This window comes from Panthera uncia, chromosome C2 (genome assembly GCF_023721935.1).
Source record: "Panthera uncia isolate 11264 chromosome C2, Puncia_PCG_1.0, whole genome shotgun sequence".
Classification (NCBI taxonomy): Eukaryota; Metazoa; Chordata; class Mammalia; order Carnivora; family Felidae; genus Panthera; species Panthera uncia.
In genome coordinates this window covers 7,978,160-7,999,060 of record NC_064810.1, presented here as the reverse complement: position 1 = coordinate 7,999,060, position 20,901 = coordinate 7,978,160, and the positions used below count along the sequence as shown (strand labels likewise).

Here is a 20,901-nt window from a genome sequence, read left to right as displayed (position 1 = left end):
TGAGGAAGAAAATAGGCTGATGTATTTTGAGATAAAACTTTAAAGTCAAAAACTTACAGGAAGTTACACCTCAAAACAGTTCTTTCTCTGAATTTTCAAAAGTAGACATGTGATGATGAGCTTAAGAACGATTTCTTTTAGGGGTGCCTGTCTGGCTCAGTCGGAGGAGCGTGTGGCTCTTGATCTCGAGGTCGTGAGTTCGACCCTCATGTTGGGTGCAGAGATTACTTAAATGAATAAATGAATAAAACTTAAAAAAAAAAAAAAAGAATGATTTCTTTTAGTGGCCAGTGGGTAAAAGAAAGAAAAATGAAACTAAAATTTTGTGTATGACAAGAGTGTTAGAGTAGAAAAAAAAATATTATGCAAGGAATCCAGAATATTGGGATAACTGCTGTTAATGCTAAATCCCCACTGTGAAGCTGGGGATTAGACTGATTGGTGTATAATTGACTTGACCCTCTTCTAGTTCTAATAACAATTATGATTTTAGATAGTTGAAGGGAATTGTATTTCACTGGGTAGCGTTCTGCACTTAGCTTTTCCTGCCACCTCTTTCGTGGTATTAATTAGTCAGCCACGATTTATTTAACCACTTAGGGTTAAGCACTGTGGAAGATTGCAGACAAAGTAGAAGACACAGTCCTTTCGCACAGCTTGCAAGTAGCAGGAGAGCTGCATCATTGGTCTGATCACACTGTATTGTAAAGAGAATGACTTTGTGAGGGAAGAATCATGAGCTTCTACAAAACAGTGATTTGTCAAAGGACCACCGCCAGCATACTAGGGTGGGAATGCTTTCCCAAATGTTTTCTTCATCCTGTCCCTTGCCCCTGTGCCTTCAGTGGCCTGTAATGGCACTATGGAAGGCCAGCCATGACCATTTCAGACCTTGATGGTCCCTATCCAAGTGTGAAAATATATGTACACGAGTAAACATGTACTTGCATATATGAGATAACAACATAAGAACTATTAATCTTTCTGGTATAGTTAGGTTTTTGTTTGTTTGTTTAAACTGCTGTCTCATGTAGTGTGCCGTTTTTACCTCTGGTTCTGAAGTGCAGGAACACTATCCCTTTTAGAGTCTGAGACTTTGAACAGGAGCAATGATGAGAGAGATGCATCTTGTTTAACTTGGCAGAAGTGGAGTCAGCCTTCTTGTTTCAGTTGTATCTAGCATCTTTCATTAGAGCTTTGGCCTCTTTCATGTCTGCCGAACAGCCATACCAGTACCACTGTTCTGTGCATCAATGGATGGTTGCTAACCCCTGTAAGACACTGGTTATAAAGAAGTCATATTTATGCTATTTTGGACCCAGTGTTTCCCTTACAGAGATGATTTTTGAGGGCTAGAAAGATGTATAAATAGAGTTAAAGTTCATTTTTGTGTTGCGTTTCAAATAATAGCAACTATAAAAATTTTATTCACAATATGGTTTATAACACGCTTTCCCTTTGGGCTGGGGACCCTTGTTAAATTTTGTCCTGCCTCAATGTTTGAAAAATTCATTGCTACTTAGGCAGTGGAAAAAATGTGGAGGCTCTATTTCTTTGAAATTGCATAGTATGTGTCTTGGTTGCTAGTTATGCCATTGTTATAGACTGAATACCAGATTCTAATGGAAGAGGAAGGCTCTTGGAGCCTGACACAAGAATGGGAAAAGAAAATAGCCCCTTAACTGGAGTGCACCCCAGTCTAGGACTGGATGTAGATTAAGGGATCACCCCATTATGTGTGTCTGATCCTCTGCTATATTGATGTATTTGATTTTTTGTTTTGTTTGTATTGGTTTATTGATCAGACATGATTAGTTTCAGTACTTCTGAATCATTGCATATTCCTAAACAGAAAAATGTTGAGTTTTACTGTATGTAAATTCCAATAGGATTTTAATGAAATTTGATTTCTTCTCATTTGACATTCTTGTTACTGATACTCTTGTTATTTTTCTTGAATAAATTTTCTTTTCATTACTTTTAAAATAGATTGTATAATTATGTAATTGAAATTTATGAAATAACTTTTTAATCCCTTTTTGGTTTTTTTTCCCAACAAATTTTTTAAGGATTATTCTCCAAGGGTAAACAAAATTTTGCTTCTAGAGTATCACTGATTGCATATAGCTTTTGTCAGATTTAATATGAGTATAATATGTTTGTTGGGGAGGTGTTGAGATCAGTTGGAAGTGAAATAGTATTTTTCTTTGGGAGAATTTTGGGGGAAACACTTTTTTCAAAAGACCATGTTTAAGTACTTCCTTGTAATAACATGTAAACATAAATTTTTTCCAAGTTATTTCTCTCAGTTGTTGGAAGAGCATGGTCCCTTGGACATGAATAATAAAATGTTCTCTGAAGAATATGAATTCTTCCCAGAAGAAACTCGGCAAATACTAGAAAAAGCCGGAGGTTTGAAATCTTTTCTCTTGGGATGTCCTCGTTTTGTTGTGATTGACAACTGTATTGCATTGAAGAAAGTTGCATTACGGCTTAAGAAAAAGAGAAAGAAGAAAAACATTAAGACAAAAGTGGAAGAAATTTCAAAAACAGGGGAGTATTTACGAGTTAAACTACCACTGAATCCAACCGCGAGGGAATTTAAACCAGATGTAAAGTCCAAACCAGTGTCTGAGTTATCTTCAGCACCAGCTTCTGAGGACGTGAAGCCCAAACCTGTATCTGCTAATTCTCCCCAACCAACCTGTGAAGCTGTGAAGCCGAAACCAGTGTCTGATAATTCTTCTAGATCAGCTTCTGAGGATGAGAAGCCCAAGGAGGTCTCTTTTGATTCTCCCACATCAGTGTCTGAGGATGCCGGTCACAAGCAAGTATCCTGTAATTCTCCCAAACCAGCCTCTGAGGATGTGAAACCAACCTACTGGTCTCAACCCCATTTGGTCACAGGATACTGTACATACCTCCCCTTTCGGGGATTTGACATTACCCAGACACCACCAACATATATGAACGTGTTACCCAGTTTGCCCCAGTACACTAACATTTATACACCTCTAGCCAACGTTCCTTCTGAATATCAGCTGCAAAGATCAGTACCAGTGGCGCCATCATTTGTAGCCAGTGACAGACCAGATGAAAGTGCTGCTGTATATTTTGAGGGTCCTCATTTGAATGCTGAGAATACTCCTCCTGGTAACGAGATTGCCCCTAAAACACAGATCCTTCAGGAATCTTTGGAAGTATCATTAAAGACACGGTGCAGCATGAATGGTGACGGTACAGCCCTCAGTGGGTCTAACAGCCATGAAGGTCACTGTGGAAATTCTGCCAACAAGTGGGAAGTAAATCTAGAAAGTACCGACGAAGTAACAAATATTCCACATAGACAAATGGCTGCTATACAGGTAAGACCTAAATAGAAAAAAGTAATCTCAATACTGAAGTTAAATTTTCCTTTTCATCTTTCTCTGCCATTTACCAAAATTCTTTTAAATTATTGACTTTATAATGGTTATGAAAGCTTTTGCCTGGAAATGTTTTAAAAATATGAACCCGTTTGTAGGGCATGATCGGTAATTCAGAAAGAATTTTTGGGTCTAGTAAATAATACCCTTCTTCCCTAACCAAGTTTTGTACCAGTTGAGAAATGAGATAGAGGAATCAGCAGATGGAGCCATCACGTTAATGATTAATAATGGCACCATTGAGGATGATGTAGTTACTTCTGTAGCACTTGCACATCCTGGTATTGAAGCCCTGACACACCAGCCTACCTACCCAGTTAGAGCTAGACCAGGAAACCTCACAACGTGGGGTGCTTGCCCCCATAGACTTACTGTATGGAGAATGAAAGGAAATATGCTTTTGGCACAGGTGGCCCCAAAAAACAGAGTCTGGGCTACATGTGACCAGTTTCTTTTACGAAAACCAGTTTCTCTAAAAAGACAACCAGGTGGAGACAAACAAAAGAGATGTGAATAAAAGTTACTAACAAGCATGAGAATAAGTTTATGTTCTGTAGTTCACTTTATCGGGCATGAATTCATTAGACCCTTGTTGGATTATCCCCCTCCTCATTATGTTTTCTGTTTTCTAGAAAGCTCTGAAAGCACATGTTAGAGTAATAAACCGAAATCATTTTCATTTTTACCAATTCTACATGATAGCTCTTTCCTAATACAAGAATTTGTAGAAAGTGTGAGTTATTGAAATTGGAGAAAAATAAATAAAACACACCTCGAAAAAATTGTGAGCATGTCTTAAAATGTCATTACATAATGGATTTATTTTACCACAGGAATTGAGCTTAATGGAATTATTTGTTTTTCCCCAAAGGTGTCCTGGAATATAACACATCAAGAGGTCAATACTGAGCCATATGATCCTTTTGAGGCACAACAGGTGAGTCAGAATTGTATTAGACTATTTAAAGGTTTCTTAGTTTTCATTATTATAACTAGATGGCAATGATGAACTAGAACTATTTTGGAATCTGCTAATTCCATATAAAATGTTACCATGCAATAAGCTTTAGAACGTGACAAAAAAAGAATTGTTTTTATTGAATTTGGGAAAGAGGCAGAAACAAAAGTGTTTTTTCCCTAGCTTATTTATTTCAAAGTATAATGGCTTTATTGTTTTAACTGGTATAATGAGCCTCTATTAATTTATATATAAGAGCTTATTCATGTGAATGATACAGAAAGTTTTATAATAAAAACCTTCACCATTATAAGAATGATTCAGTTAGAAAAGCTATTAATATAATATATTGTGTTAATGTATCTTAAGAAAAGTTATTTGGCCAACTCCATAGTTCCTGAAAGGTATTAGATAAAATTCAATTCCCCTTCTCATCTAAAACTCATAATAATATGGGGAAAGATGAATACTTCTCCACATGCTAATATCTTTTTCTCAAGCCAAAGCCTTCATCTCACTTTCAGGTGAAACATGACCATTAGTATTTTATTATCCTGGAGATAGCAACTGACAAAATTAAGAGAAGTAAGATTGTAAAAGAGGAGGTGTAGTATTATCTCTTACGGAGGCTAACATTGTGTATCTGGAAGATTAAAAAACAATCAAGTGAAAATGCAATACCAAACTCTAAGAGAATTCAGAAAGGTGATTGGATAGAATACTTTTCCGTACGTAAACAACAATCTGTTGCAAAGTATACTAGAAGATAAAATTCCATTTTTAATAGTAACCAAAAGATAAAATAGTTAAATCTATGAAAGAAAACTTTAAAATGCTACTGAGAAACACACAAAAGACTTACGTAAATGAAAAGTATTGAATAGGAAGGTCCATTATTGTGAAGAGACTGGTTGTCCCTAAAGCTTTTAACACAGTTCCAGTACAATCATGAACAACATGTATTAGTTACCTGTTGCTACATAACAAATTACCTTAAAACCTAGTGCCTTAAAACGACAATAAACATTTATGATCTCACAGCTTCTGAGTCAGCAATTGAGCGGTTCAGCTGATGGTTCTGGAGATTGCTGAGGACTTGCAGCCAAGATATAGACCAGGGCTCATCTGGCCATCTGCAAGGAGTAACGGGTTGGAGGTTCTGTTTCCAAGATGGCTCACTCACACAGCTAACAAGTTGCTGCTGACTATTGGTGGGGGCTTCAGTTCCTTGCCTGTGGACCTCCATGTAGGACCACTTGAGTGTCCTCATGTCCTCATGGGGCTTGGCTTTCCCCAGAGTGGTTGATCTAAGGTACAAGTAGCAATAGCATTCATGACCTACTTTAGAAAGCCACTTTCTATCACTTCTTATGTATTCTCTTAGTCACACAGACCAACCCAAAAACCCTGATACATTGTAGAGGAGGATTGTACAAGGGTATAAATACCAAGAGGTGAGGATCTTGAGGGCCACCTTGGTGGCTGCCTCCTGCACAGGGTTTATCTGAAACTGGACAAATTGATTCTGAACTTCACATAGAAAAGTAAGCATCAGGAATGCCCAAGGAGAAGAAATTACAAGAAAGGGAGTTGTGCATCTAGATAGCGAAATACAATATGAATCTATTTTAGCACATAAATAGGACGTTAAAATAAGAGACAATAGAACAAAAGAAAATAGAAACTTAAGGTATAATAAATAAAAATGGTATTAGTGAACAGAAAGTAGTTTATTAAATATGTGGTATTAGGAGAAACGGGTTGCCTGTCTAGAAGAAATTAATTTGGGTCCCCACCTTATTTCCATATACCAAATTCCAGACAGATCAAAGATTTCAGTATTAAAAAGCAGATCCACAATTTACCTAGAAAAAAAGGGAAATTTTTTTCATGAGATTAATAAACAGTATAACAAAGAGTATCTGTTTATATATACACATATATAATCTGTGTGTACGTATGCATAGCATGTATTTGTATATGGACAAATAGACACATGATGTCAAAACACTAATGACAAACTAGGAAAATTATTTGCGGTATAGGGACAGATAGAGAACTAATTGCCTTGTTTAATGTACAAAGTTTCTGTAAATTAATCAGGGAAAGATTAATGCAAAAATGGGAATGGATGTGAATAGACAATCCACAATAAAATAAGGATGATTTTTTAAACATATAAAAAGATGCCCAGCTCCACCTGAAATAAGAAAGTCATTTATGCACTGTTGAAAGAATGTAAAAATGTAAATTTCTGGGGATGGCAATTGGGAATTTACCTGCACTCCTATATATGTATAGAGACCAGTGAACAAGGGTATTTGCATATTTGTTTCATCTGTGTTAGTGTCAGCAAAAAATTGAATACAACCTAAATATCCATCAGTATTAGACTCATTAAGTGAATTATAGTCCAGCAATTTTATTATTACTGATATGGAATGATTTACAAGACCAGATAGATAGTTAAGTAGGAAGAAGTAAGGTTAGATTGTGTTGCTATGCTTGGTACAAATAGCTTTATAGTTTTGGCCAATTAAAAAAGTAATGTAATGGGGTGCCTGGGTGGCTCAGTCAGTTAAGTGTCTGATGACAGCTCAGAGCCTGGGGCCTGCTTTGGATTCTGTGTCTCCCTCTCTCTCTGCCCCTCCCCCACACTCACACACACACACACACACACACACACTCTCTCTCTCTCTCTCTCTCTCTCTCTCTCTGTCTCAAAAATGACATTTAAAAAAAAATGTAGAACTCTTAATTTTTTTAATGAACAATACTGAAAATTATGGAGGAGAAATTAAAAATCATCTATGTTGCCTTCTCCCTTATTTACATTTTGATGTGCAGCCCTTAGGCCTTATTTTAACATTTACATTTAAGTAAGCAATTCTTTTTACACTTGATCTTAGCCAAAAGGCCGAGAAGCGATAGCAATTCTTTTTAAAAGATAGGATTGTAGCTTATATGTTGTGTTTAAAATTTTCGGTATTTATATGTTATGGATTTTTTCCATGTCAGTAAATATAGATTTTTACCATCATGTTTAACGCAGACTTGGTATTCTATTGTATGAATATGATAGTTTATTTGATTAGTTTCTTACTGTTGAACATTTAGATTGTGTCAGCTTTTCAGGCATATGAACAGTGCTGTAGTGAACATTTTTGCGTATAGAATATCTGGTGTTGAGTTCTTATAGCATACTGAGTTCTAAACCAGGTATGCTCTTCACCCTCACATTTTTTCATCAGTATTGGGAGAATTCAAAAACACTTGTTAAATTAGCAGTTAGTTTCAGGACCTTATCATTAGTGTGGCTGAGTGTTGGCTTCTTCACCAGTGAGACTTGCAGTTAATCCCCAGCACTGTTGCTTTTCCTCAGGGGCTTTAAGAAGTTGCCTAATTTCTCTCAACTTTGGTTTTCTGATCTCTAAAAGGTGTGAATAATGTTCTTACAGAATTGTGGTGAAGTTTGTATGTGATAACATAGAGATGGCTATAATTTCTTGTTCCTTTGGTGACTTGGGCGTATAAATTGATACATAATAATAAGTTGTTCATTCATTGTGATTCTTTTGCTGAATTGAGAATGAACATAGAGGTAGCTAAGGTCTAAAACCATAAAGTCTTTCTCCTGGGTCGTAGTGGGATTGACCATTTAATTTATTATTTAAACGTGGACTCTCTATTCATGCTGCCAAACTTTTAGTCTGGACAAATAAAAATTGGGACACTCAAAACAGACTGACATGTGTGGTCACTCTGGTCACAGCTCATAGTTCTCTGATAAATCACTGAATTTCAAAACCTTGATTCTCTGCTTTTTTTTTAAACTTGGAAGATGCTGAGGTGCAGGAGGTGGGGGAAGATAGACCTAGGTTTGTGCCCCTGGGATAGAGTTCCAGGCTTGGCCACTAAGGCCCTGGGGAGAGCAGTCAGCCGCGATTGGGCGGACTTGCCAGCCCACCCAGACGCCTTTCAGACACACAGGTGTGATTGCTGACTGTCTTAGCAGAATGAAATGTTTTTTTAATTTTTTTAGATGTTTGTTTATTTTTGGGAGAGAGTGAAACAAAGAGCACGAGTGGGGGCGGGACAGAGAGAGAAAGGGAGACAGAATCCAAAGCAGGCTCCAGGCTGAGACACAGAGCCCAGTCCAGAGCTCAAACTCAACAGACTGCCCGATCATGACCTGAGCTCAAATCCAACGTTTAACCGACTAAGCCGCCCAGTCTCCCTTCAGAATGAAAGGTTTTTATTTTTATTTATTTTTTTCAGAAGGAAAGGTTTTTAAAAACACGTAAATAACATTTCTTGTTGGACAATATTTCACATTAAATATGCTTCTGTTTTTGCTTTTGCTTTTTAAGCTGGTCCAAGAGATAGTTACATAACTGGAAACCATTGATAATATTTTAACTTGTCATTTTTACAACTGTCCATTTGAAACACTTAAAAGTAGGGTCAAAGTTAATATGTTTTGTTCATATCTAAAATGCATATGTACATACAGCTTTTTAAACCTAATAAATAGTTCTTGATGTTAATCATGGAGAATGATATTCACATCACACTATTGATTTAGTAATACTGAACCCTTTTAAGACAAATATTCAGAACTAATTATAGGACAGATTGAAATGTTTCATTATGAGTTACAGTAATATGAATAATTGTACTTTAAAAAGAGTTGGCTTTGCTAACCACTGTTTAGGAGGTTTTAATTCTTGAATTATCATGACATTTCCCTTGTAAATTTTCATCTGCCTCTTTTTCTCTTCTGTTTATTTTAAGAGACTGTTTGGAACAAGATGAGAAAAGGGTATTTTAAACTATTTTAACAGATAATTTTGTAACTTTTAGGGAGATCTTTCACAGATTGAGAAGGAGTACCAGCTTTTACAAGAGCAGCTTAAGGAAGCATGTGAAAATTATGAGCAGATTAAACTCAAGGTCTCGGAAGAGACCAAGGACATGGAAGAAAAGTTGAAAAGGAACTCAGAAGAAAACAAGGTAATTCTGTCCGAAACTTCTCTTTAGTAGCATGTGGCATGATCAGGAGGTCTGTACTTTAGTAGCCGCAGTTAGCTGAGTCAGCAGCATTGTTGGCTGAACAACGGATTTTTTCTTAATAATGCTTTTTTAAATTTCTGTATGACATTAAAGTAGCAGTGTTTTTGCAGTGTTTTAGAACTTCTGCTATATGTTGCCTTGTAAGAAAAGGGCTGTGAATCTGGGTTTTCGTTTATTTATACTCAGTTGCTTCTTTAATAAATCTGTTTTCTGGTGACTGAGATTTTTGTTTGTTTGTTTTTTAATTTACATCCAAGTTAGCATATGGTGCAACAATGATTTCAGGAGTCGATTCCTTAAAGCCCTTTACCCATTTAGCCCATCCCCCCTCCCACAGCCCCTCCAGTAACCCTCTGTTTGTTCTCCATATTTAAGAGTCTCTTATGTTTTGTTCCCCTCCCTATTTTTTATTATTTTTGCTTCACTTCCCTTAGGTTCATCTGTTTTGTCTCTTAAAGTCTTCATATCAGCGAAGTCCTATGATATTTGTCTTTCTCTGACTAATTTCACTTAGCATAATACCCTCTAGTTCCATCCACTTAGTCGCAAGTGGCAAGATTGCATTCTTTTTGATTGTCAAGTAATATTCCATATATATATATATATATATATATATATATATATATATATATATCTCACATCTTCATCCATCCATCCATTGATGGACATTTGGGCTTTTTCCATGCTTTGGCTGTTGTTAATAGTGCTGCTATAAACACTGGGGTGCATGTGTCCCTTTGAAACAGCACACCTGTATCCGTTGGATAAATACCTATAGTGTAATTGCTGGGTTGTAGGGTAGTTCTAGTTTTAATTTTTCTGGTGACTAAGTTCTAAGTTAATCCTTGTTTATATTGAGAGGCAGTGTAGCATTAGTGATTCATAGTGTGAGCCTTGGGGTCCGACCAACTGGGTTCAGATTCAAGCTTAATTCCGTACCAGTTCTCATCTTGGGCAAGTCACTTAACTTCTTTGTGCTTTAGTTTCGTATCTGGAAATTTGGGGTGACAATAGCTCCCATTTCACAGGGGTAGATTAATACTTGTAAAGTACTTACAGCTGTGTATTGTGTAAGGGCTCTGTAAGTATTGCCTCTGCCACTGTTATTACTACTACGATTGTCATCACCTTACTCTGAAGGAAATGTAAGACTGACACATGAAGCTTAGGCATATTCGATCTGCAAAATCACCTAGATCATCTTGAATTGACCTTGAATTCCATCAGCTAAGATGGATTACAGTTACAGGTAACTGGCTATTGGAATTAATTAGTGGCAAGGCACACTGAATTGGTGGGGAAATGAATTATAGATGTAAAGGAATCTTAGCGTGTTTCTTTTTAAAACCTGAGGTCTTCTGTACAGGCATAACAAGTGGATGTTAGTTAATTTAAGAAAGGAAGGATTTACACTTATCGTGGTAAGCATTGCCTAATTTTTAGAATTGTCAATTCACTGTCTTACACACCTGAAACAAATTCAACATGGTATGTCAAGTATACTTCAATTAAACACAAAAAAGGTAAGAATTTGTTCCAGAAGTCTGGATCAGTAACTGTGGTAGCATATTAAATAGAAGAAAATTAGCTTAGTGGGATTTTAATCAGGGTATTATCGGTATTTAAGCACACCCAGAACAAAAGGGTCAGTTTGTAAAGGTAGCTGTTAAAATACTGCTGTTGTAATGGTTACCACGTTCCTGTTATAACTTGTCTTCACTTGGGGTGAGACGGGAGATTTGAAGGGTGAGAGCAATTGAAGAAACCAGACTTTCTGGTCAGTTGCCTGGTTGAATGAGATCTTCTGGTTGGGAGAGGAGAAAAGGAGCAAAAATAAAACCCTGCACAGTAGTCACTCATAGAACACTAATTTGAGTAAGCTGTCTGGGGGCTTAACAAAATAAAATATTTTTATAAGCTTTCTATTACCTCAGTAAAATTCAGTTTTACTAAATCCATATGAGAATGCTTATGGCCACCTGATTAAGTGATGAGAGCAGATTTTCAGACTCTGCCACTTGGGCTTCCGGTGAGCGAGCTTTGCTTCTCTCTGGCAGAGGCTTGTCCAGCTTTATAAACTGCTGGTCTGACTGGGTCCTGTATTTGTGCAGTTTCTCAAGGCATCTTCCTTTCTTTCTATACTTGACCAAGAAATTCACAGTGACTCAGTCACCTCGGGTGGAGGGCTGCTAGGGAGCCGCAGCTCTGACTGGGACTGGGCTTTTAATGTGCTTTTTTAACTTCACTGAGGCTCAGGTCTGCTTTCAAGTGGGGGGGGGGGGGTCCTAAGAGTGTAGTCAGTCTGTTTTTTAAAAAAGCCATTATTTAGTCCCCCAGTTTTAGGCCTGTTGGGTTGTTAGATTTCCCATGTAAAATGTAGGCCCGTGTCCTGTCAGAATAAATTGCTCATCTGAGTTTTTGGGTTGTTGTCTATACAGGAGCCGATGAGATGTAGCTGTGGCCATTTCTTTATTAATCATGATTGTGTTCATAATTAGCTTGTGGAGAAATCTTTTATAAACATAAAAAGAAATGCGTGGCTTTTATTGATCTTTCCCATGGTCTTGGACTCTGTAGATCACTGAGGTCATCAGCTAATACTTCTACTTGAAAGTTGGTTGATACCACATACTAGGTACAACCACCCTTTGCACTCTAGACAAGCGATAGCAAATCACGTTTCCGAGCTCAGGCATCAGGAAGGCTGCCTAGGTTGAACTCCAGCACTACCATCTGATACCTCTGTTACCTTAGTTTACTTAACCTCTTTGACCCTCAGCTTCCTCGTTAGTAATACAATCTGTACTTCGTAGGTTTTTGAGGACTCACAGGGGTGGTTGGACGAGGGTGGGTTGTCCAGAGATACTAAGTATAGTTAGAAGGAAGAGTTGTCCCACCCAAAATGCCGCTCATGCCCCTACTCAGAAAAATTGTTTACAAAGCAGTTAAAGAGTGCTTGGCATATAAAAAGCATCAATAAAAATCTGAGCTAGCTATTGTATATAGCTGATGGGGTTTTATTATCATGAGCTAGGATGGCCTTAATAGTTATTTAGGCCAGTTATCTGTTATGTCGGAGGAAAATACCTGTTCTAAAGCCAGAATCTCCTGTTGGTTTTACCTCTAACTTGCAATTGGCAGATTATAAGTGACTGCAGTATTGCTCACGGGTTTATGTTCTTTTTAATTTATTAAGATAAAATTCATCATTTTATTCATTACAAAGTATGTAATTCAGTGGTTTTCAGTATACTCACAATGTTATATGACCATTAACACTATCTAATTCCAGAACCATTGTCATAACGCCAAAAAGAAACCCTATTGTACCCATTAAGCAATCATTGCTCGTCTCCCCTGTTCTTAAGGTACTTTAATGAGATTTTCATATAGCTAAGATGGGTATTTAAGTTGACTTTGGCTCTTAAAACATAATCAAAATAATTTTGACCTAGAATAAGTTAATGGAGTAGAATTTTAAAACTTTGTCCTATTTTGATGTAAAAATCAAAACAGAATCTTGGGCCCTGCCTCCCAAAAATTCCTCAGCCCACATCTGTGTAGAGGTGGGGTTCTCCTGTTCATTCAGTCATGATCTTTGCCAACTTCAGGCTTTTTTTTTTTAAGTTTATTTATTTATTTTGAGAGAGAGAGCAAGAGCACAAGCAGGCTCCTCACTGTCAGCATGCTGCCTGAATGGGGCTTGATCCCACAAACCATGGGATCATGACCTGAGCTAAAATCGACAGTCGGACACACTTAACTGACTGAGCCACCCAGGTGCCCCTCGGCCTTTTTTTTTTTTTTTAAGTTTATCTATTTATTTTGGGGGGAAGTAAGCAGGGGAGGAGCAGAGAGAGAGGGAAAGAATCCCAAGCAGGCTCTGCGCTGTCAGCATGAAGTCTGACGTGGGATTTGATCCCACGAATCGTGAGATCATGACCTGAGCCGAGATCAAGAGTCAGACGCTTAACTAACTGAACCATGTAGGCACCCTGAGTTCAGCGTTTATGATCTAACCTTTATGTAGCTCATTATGTGCCAGACTCAATTGTAAATTTTTTACATGGATTATTTAATCTCAAACAATCATAATATACTAATGTTACATAGTACACTAGTATTTTCTCCATTTTACTGTTAGGATATGGAGGCAGGAGCAGCTAATGCAACTTGCTGAAAGTCATACCAGTACTAAGTGGCAGAACAGTTAGTAAGTGTCAAGCTCTAGATCCCTTGCTTTTGTCCTCCCCTAAGAGAATGTCAGTTCCATAACCGTTTGAAAAATATTTCTCAGCACTTCACAAGCAGTATGGATGTGTCAGTTAATTGCTGCCATAATAATGCTGACTAACCACCACCCACAAAACCTTAGTGACCTATAATAGTAAATGTTAAGTGTGTGAGTCTGTGGATTGGTTTATCCCAGTTAGGCTGGGCTGGACTGTTTCACCTTTGGATCAGCTGAAGTTCTGTTGTTCTTGGCTTACTTGCTCATATACGTGGGGTCACCTGGCTATGGAATGATCTAGAATGGCCTCAGCTGGGACGATTGGGGCAACCAGCTCTGCTCTATGTGTCTTTCTTCTTCCAGTAAGTGCAAGGACAAGCAGGGATGGTCACACAAGAAATTTTCAGGCCTCTGCTGACGTCAGGTCTGCTAACATCCCATTAGATAAAGCAAGTCACATAGCCAGCCCAGATTCAGGGGTAGAGAAAAGAGACTGCTCTTTATGGAAGGAACCTGGATGGTCCCATGACAAAGGGTGTAGATAAGGATGGGACTGTGAATGCTATCCCTCTGCCATAGTAGGTCAGCACCAAAATTCACTAACATTCAGTAGTTAACCAAGAGTTTAAAAACCCTTCCATGATTGGTGCCGACCCTCCATCATCCACCTTCTCCTTTACTAGTTAGTTCTCTGCATTATCCTCTATACTTACTGGATAGCATTTGTCCTGTGATTTTTTTCACTTTTGGCTCTTTTCCTAGCACTGTTTCTTCTGCCTCAAGTGGCCTTCTTTCTCTCCAAGCCTGGCTCACTTCTCATTTTTTGGGTCCACCTAGCTCAGGCATCACTTTCTTAAGGGAGCAGTTGCTGATGGTAACCTCAGCTTTGGTTCAAGGTCCTTATTAATGCAATGGTAATAATAAATACCTCACTATATTATCCAGTGACTATTTTTGTTAACATTTTTGTTGAGATATAATTCATTTACCATAAAACTCACCCATTTAAAGTATACAGTTCTGTGTTTGTGGTACACGTACACAGTTGCACAGCCATCACCACAGTCTAAGTTCAGAACGTTTTCATCACCTTCAGAAGAAATCTCATACCCACTGTCAGTAACTCTCCATTCTCCTCCCTCCCACCGCCCTAGGCAACCACTCATATACTGTATGGATCTGCCTATTCTGGGCATTTTATATAAATGGAGTCACACTCTGTGTGGTCTTTTGTGACTGCTTGCTTTTACTTAGCATAATGTTTTCAAGGTACATCCATGTACATCCACCCATGTAACACATGTCAGTACTTCATTCCATTTTACTGCTGAGTAATATTCTATTGAATGGCAGTGCCACATTTTATTTATCCACTCATCAGTTGATGGGGTTTTTTTCTACTTTTCGACTGTATGAATAATGCTGCTGTGAATATCTGCCATGAATATCTGTGGGCATATGTTTTCATTTCTTTCTTTTTTTTTTTTTTTTTTAAGTTTATTTATTTATTTTGAGAGGGAGAGAGAGCATTCCAAGCAGGGTCTGCACTGTCAGCACGGAGCCTAACGCGGGGCTCAAACTCACGAACCGTGAGATCATGACCTGAGCCGAAACCAAGAGCCAGACACTTAACCAACTGAGACACCCAGGCACCACCATATGTTTTCATTTCTTGAGGGAATATGCTTAGGAGCAGAACTGCTGGGTCATACACTGACTCCATATTTAACTGCTTGAGAAACTGCCAGACTGTTCGAAAATAGTTGTAGAAGCTAACATCCCCACGAGTAGAGTGTATGAGGGCTCCAGCTTCTCCACATTCTCATTAATGCTTAGTATCAACCATCTTTTTGATTGTAGCCATCCTAATGGGTATGAAGCCATTTCTCATTGTGCTTTTGATCTGCATTTCCCTAAAGGCCAGTGGTGTGGAGCATCTTTTCATGTGCTTATTGTCTATTTATATATCTTCTTTGGAGAAATGTCTGTCCAATTTTTTGTCTGTTTATTAATTGGATTATTTGTCTTAAGCATTTCATATATGTTTAATCTGGGTGCAAATTGCTAGTTAAATATATGACTTCTAAATATTTTCTCCCATCTTCCATACTTGAAAATATATTTGTCCGATCTCCATTTTGCGGGTTGTCATTTCAGCTTCCTGATGGCATGATTTGCAGCACAGTTTTTTATTTCAGTATCGTCCACTTTTTTCTTTTGTTGTTTACTTTTGATGTCATATTTTAGAAACCTCGTAATCTAGGGTCATCAAGATTTACTTCTGTATTTTCTTCTAAGAGTTGTATAATTTTAGCTCCTCCATTTAGGTCTATGACCATTTTGAGTTAATTTTTGTGTGTGGTGTAGTAATTATCATTTATGCATACTTCCCCCACCAAACTGTTGTCATCTTTTAATTTTTTTTTTTAATGTTTATTTTTGAGAGAGAGAGAGACAGAGAGCAAGCAGGGAAGGGGCAGAGAGAGGGAGACACAGAATCAGAAGCAGGCTCCAGGCTCTGTGCTGTCAGCACAGAGCCCGATGCAGGGCTCGAACTCACAGACTGTGAGATCATGATCTGAGCTGTAGTTGGCCGCCCAACCAACTGAGCCACCCAGGCACCCTTAAACTGTTGTCATCTTTGAATCTCAATGTACAGAATAGTTCTGCTGATGTTATCAAACAATGTGCATTTGAGCACCAAAGAACTGGGTTAACTGGGTTTAGTGAATTGTGGCTACATATTCTGTGTCCGCCTACATCAGAGAACATCAGGCCTGCACTTCCGTGAAGATTGTTGCTTGAATATTTGCTAATATGTGGTTGAGGATATTATCCATTGTTTCATCTGACAAAATGTATTGGATGCTCCCTTCAGTATAAGCAGGCTCTGCTGGTCTTTCGGGACTTTTCTGCAGCGTCCTCTTTATGAGGCCTTAAGAAGTTGTTTCGCTCTGCTTTCACTACCTGGGCTTCTTTGTGCAGCAAACTTGTTTTTATTTTGTGGGTATAGCTCACTCTGTTTCCTCGGATTTTGTCTACCAGAAAAGTTTTAATGCTCTTTCTAAAGAATGGCTAACGCCTCATGCCATTTACTTTTATATTACTCTCACTTCTGGTTCTGTATTACCGTTTTTATCTTTTTATTTTGTTTTCTTTACCTACTTAGCATTCTTTTTATTTTGTCTTTTTTATTATTTATTTTGAGAGAGCATGCGGGGGAGGGGCAGAGAAGGAGACAGAATCCCATGCAGGTTCCATGTGGCCAGCACAGAGCCCGACTCAGGGCTCAGTCCCACAAACCATTGGACGCTTAACCGACTGAGCCACCCAGGCACCCCTTCCGCCTCCCATTTTCTTATCCATAAAAAAGTCAGCCTTGCCCGCTCGGCTACCCACAGGCTGTTAGGAAAGATGAAGTTTGATAATAGATGTGAAGCATTTGTAAAAGTAAAGCCTGGGAGCACCTGGGTGGCTCAGTCGGTTAAGCATCCGACTTCGTCTCAAGTCACGATCTCACAGTTTGTGAGTTTGAGCCCTGTGTCAGGCTCTGTGCTGATGGTTAGGAGACTGGAGCCTGCTTTAGATTCTCTGTCTCCCTTTCTCTGTCCCTCCCCTGCTCATGCTCTCTCTCTCTCTCTCTCAAAAATAAATAAACATTAAAAAAACAAACAAACATTAAAAAGCAAGGAGAAACCATTGAACTTGCCAGATAAAAGCATGTTTGTAGACCGCCTCTAGGTGAGAGTCATTTAGGCTAGAGAGTGAAGTGTGAACACTTCTAGGCGAGCTGAAGGGGTTCTTCAGAATCCCCGAGTGCGGTGAGGGGCTCTGAGTGCTGAGAGACCTGAAGGAAAGGAAAGGGTGTTTGAAGTATGTGCTTAGGAGGCTGACATACCCTCTGTCAGGGGCGCTTAAATCAGGGGTCCAGTGAAACTTGAGGGTGTTGCAGAAGGGTCCTTGGAGGATGGAACGAATGTCAGAAGGAAGGCGGAGGCTACTACAGACAGGACTCTTTCGAGCAGGTTTCAGGGGAGATTCTGCACTTTCCCCTTTGCCTTCCCTGCACCACGTCTCTGCTCCCAGCACCCAGGATAAGACCGTGTCTTCTATAAATAGACTCTCATGGTCTGAGGACTTGCCCTCTGAACCCTGTAGACCTCCTTGCATCCAGTTCACAGTATAACCAGGTGCATCCTGGAACAAACTGGTGGACATTTAACTGACATTTCTAACATGGCTTTTCATGGGGAAATGCATTCCAGGTTACAACCAACCAACTGGTCAGCGGATTTGGAATAGGGTGGGACTTGCCCATATTGGGAAAGGCTGTTTTGGGGAACAAAGCATACCTGACTTGATTGTGTGCTGTTCTTGTGCTAGAACAGCCTGTTAGAATAGAAGCGTCTGTTGTATAGACAAATAAGACTCAGAAGAATGTTGTTTCTTTCTAAATGGTTATGTTGAAAAGCTGTTTGAATTCAGTATTTTTATTCCTTTGATTTCTAGTCTTTGTCAAACGCTTAGAAATTTCTGCTCTGTCCCATCAAACTGACTGCAGGGCCTGGGGTGCCTGGGTGGCTCAGTCGGTTAAGTTTCCAGCTCAGGGTCCTGAGATCGAGCCCCCTGTCAGACTCCACACTGAGTGTGGAGCCTGCTTAAGATTCTCTCTCTCCCCCACTCTATCCCTCTCCCCTGCTCACTCGCACTCCCTCTTTCTCTCTCACTCAAAAGTAAAAATTTTTAAAAATGACTACAGGGTCAATATTATGGGGTTCTCACATATTTATTCACAGATTTATTTAAACATCCATATCTAGGTTAATGTGTCTGTTTTCATGCTTCCTAGCCTAGTACATCTTCTGTGCTCTTTTTTGTTAATGGGATTTTTAACTGTTCATCAAAGGTAGAAACCTATCTTTAACTCTGTCAACTTATTTTTTTTTTTCAATTTTTTTAAATGTTTATTTTTGAGAGAGAGACAGAGCATGAGTGAGGGAGGGGCAGAGAGAGAGGAAGACACAGAATCTCAATCAGGCTCCAGGCTCTGAGCTGTCAGCACAGAGCCCAACGTGGGGCTCGAACTCACAGACTCTGAGATTGTGGCCTGAGCCAAAGTTGGCCACTTAACCAACTGCGCCACCCAGGTGCCCGTAACTCTTCTTTAGGTCACAACTTCTGCTTTAGGTCTTATATCCCACTTAGACATATGGTCTTATCTGTCCTCTTCTTTTAAAATTTCATTTATTTCTTTTTATCATCCCTACCATAATCCTTATTGTCTCTCACTTGGACCATTACAGTGAAATTTTTAAGAAATTCTACCTTCGTCTAACGTAGTTTTTAACATTAAGGGTTATAATAATGGGCTATGAAATCAGTTTAATGGTGGTGACTGGAATTGTTTTCAATAATTGAATAGATTAAAAATATCAGAAAGCATCTCCGAAAGGGCAGTTCTCTTTCAGTTTGTGTGTGTGTGCATATATACATACGGTGTGGATTGTTATTAAAATGTATCTGTTGTTTGGGGTCACAGTCAAGAAAATATGAAGGCCACTGATTTGGTCTACCACTTTCACATGGCCTCTTACCTATTCTTTTTTGGTTGTTTTTTTTTCCCTCTTACCCATTCTTAATCCATCTCTGCGTCTTTCGCTTATTTTTCTAAAACCAGAATCTACTCATCTCACTACCTTGCTTAAGAGTCTTCACTGGCTCCGTGTTATCTACCGGCTAAAGTCCACCCTCCTTAGCATTACTCACAAGCCCCTTTATAATTTGAACCCAAGTCATCTCGGGTACCATTCTCCCTGCCCTGCCTTCCATATGTCCACCTCGTACTCCAGCCACGTAGTGCCTCTTGCTTTCATTTGTACGTGTCTTACTCTTTTATCCTTCTGCCTCACTATTCCTACTGTTTGGGATCTACTCTCCACATGGCATCTCCTCTTTAAAGACAGAAATCAGAAATCACTGTTTTTAAGAAGCCCTTCCCAAATACCAGATAGTCTATCATGCCTCTGTGCCTTTTTGTTTGACAGCCTCCCCCCAGCCTGATTCGGTGAGGACAAGTGAGGCCCAAGGCTGTGTGTCATACGATTCTGTATCCCAGGCTCAGCCCAGGTCCTAAGTGTGCTCTGCTAAACTGGAGTTACTGATTGAACTAATGCACCACCACAATTCTGGTCTTTGGGGCTTTTTTTTTTTTTTTAAAGTAAATCTTCCTGTTTATTTAAGTGCTTTCTAAAAATGTTTTCAGATATCAAAGACAGAATTAGATTGGTTCCTTGAAGATTTGGAAAAGGAAATTAAAAAATGGCAACAAGAGAAAAAAGAAATCCAAGAAAATCTAAAAGCACTAAAGAAGAAAATGAAAAAGGTTCTAAATGCCAACGAAACGTAAGTTAACAATTGAAAGGCAATGATTTTTTATTATTGGGGCTTTTTTGTTGTTATTTTAGCATTTTTGATATTCAGTTTCAGACTGTATCAGGTAAAGTACAAATTTAAATACTGTTTTCATCTCATTTTAGAGAACATTCTGTGGGGACTTACCTGAAATTTTTCGTAAAACTACCGTGTTTGCCAATCAAGTGGGACTATGAATGAGCAAAGAGCTGACTTCCTTCTAGTCGGGACACCACCCCTTACTGTGAACATTACCTTTGCCCCATTTTTTCCTTGTCTATAAAGTGAGGGGCTTAGTCTAGATCTAAGGTTCTTTCCTGCACTAAGATTCTGTGATGATTATTTATAATTGCTTTCATCCTGAGCCTTTAAATTACTAAAATTTGGTCTTGTGGTATGAAGGATTTGGTAATGCATACAGGTAATACAGTTGTCAGATGGGCCAAGTTTAAGATTCTCTGTGATCCATTCCTAACCCCTCTCTTCCCTAGTTGGTGACATATCATATGATTCCTCAGCTTAATTGTTACCTACCACTGTGTAACAAAACACTCAAACTTGGTGGCTTACATTAACAGCCATTTTATGTGATCATGATCTTGGAACCTGGTCTGAGTTCCGCTGGGCTGTTCTGCTGGTCTTCACGTGGCAGGGAATTGGCTGGGGCTGGGCTCAGCTGGGATGGATGCTGGGATGTCCTGGCTTTTTCTCTCCGTGTAGTTTCACGGCTGCTCCCTTTCCATGTAGCCTCTTCATGTGACTTTTATCGGTATGGTCTATCCAGGTGGTCTCCAACACGGTAG

General features: G+C 38.8%; 1 protein-coding gene across 8 annotated transcripts in view; it reads left to right on the top strand.

The window, feature by feature from the left end:
• TTC3 (tetratricopeptide repeat domain 3) overlaps nt 1-20,901 on the top strand; it is a 127,030-nt gene that overhangs the window by 84,808 nt on the left and 21,321 nt on the right. For all 8 annotated transcript variants that reach the window (XM_049627860.1, XM_049627859.1, XM_049627858.1 and 5 more), the window contains 4 exons: nt 2,297-3,365; nt 4,297-4,362; nt 9,247-9,396; nt 19,950-20,089. In XM_049627860.1, coding sequence (XP_049483817.1) covers nt 2,297-3,365; nt 4,297-4,362; nt 9,247-9,396; nt 19,950-20,089 — 1,425 coding nt within the window. The remainder of the gene's footprint in view (nt 1-2,296; nt 3,366-4,296; nt 4,363-9,246; nt 9,397-19,949; nt 20,090-20,901) is intronic.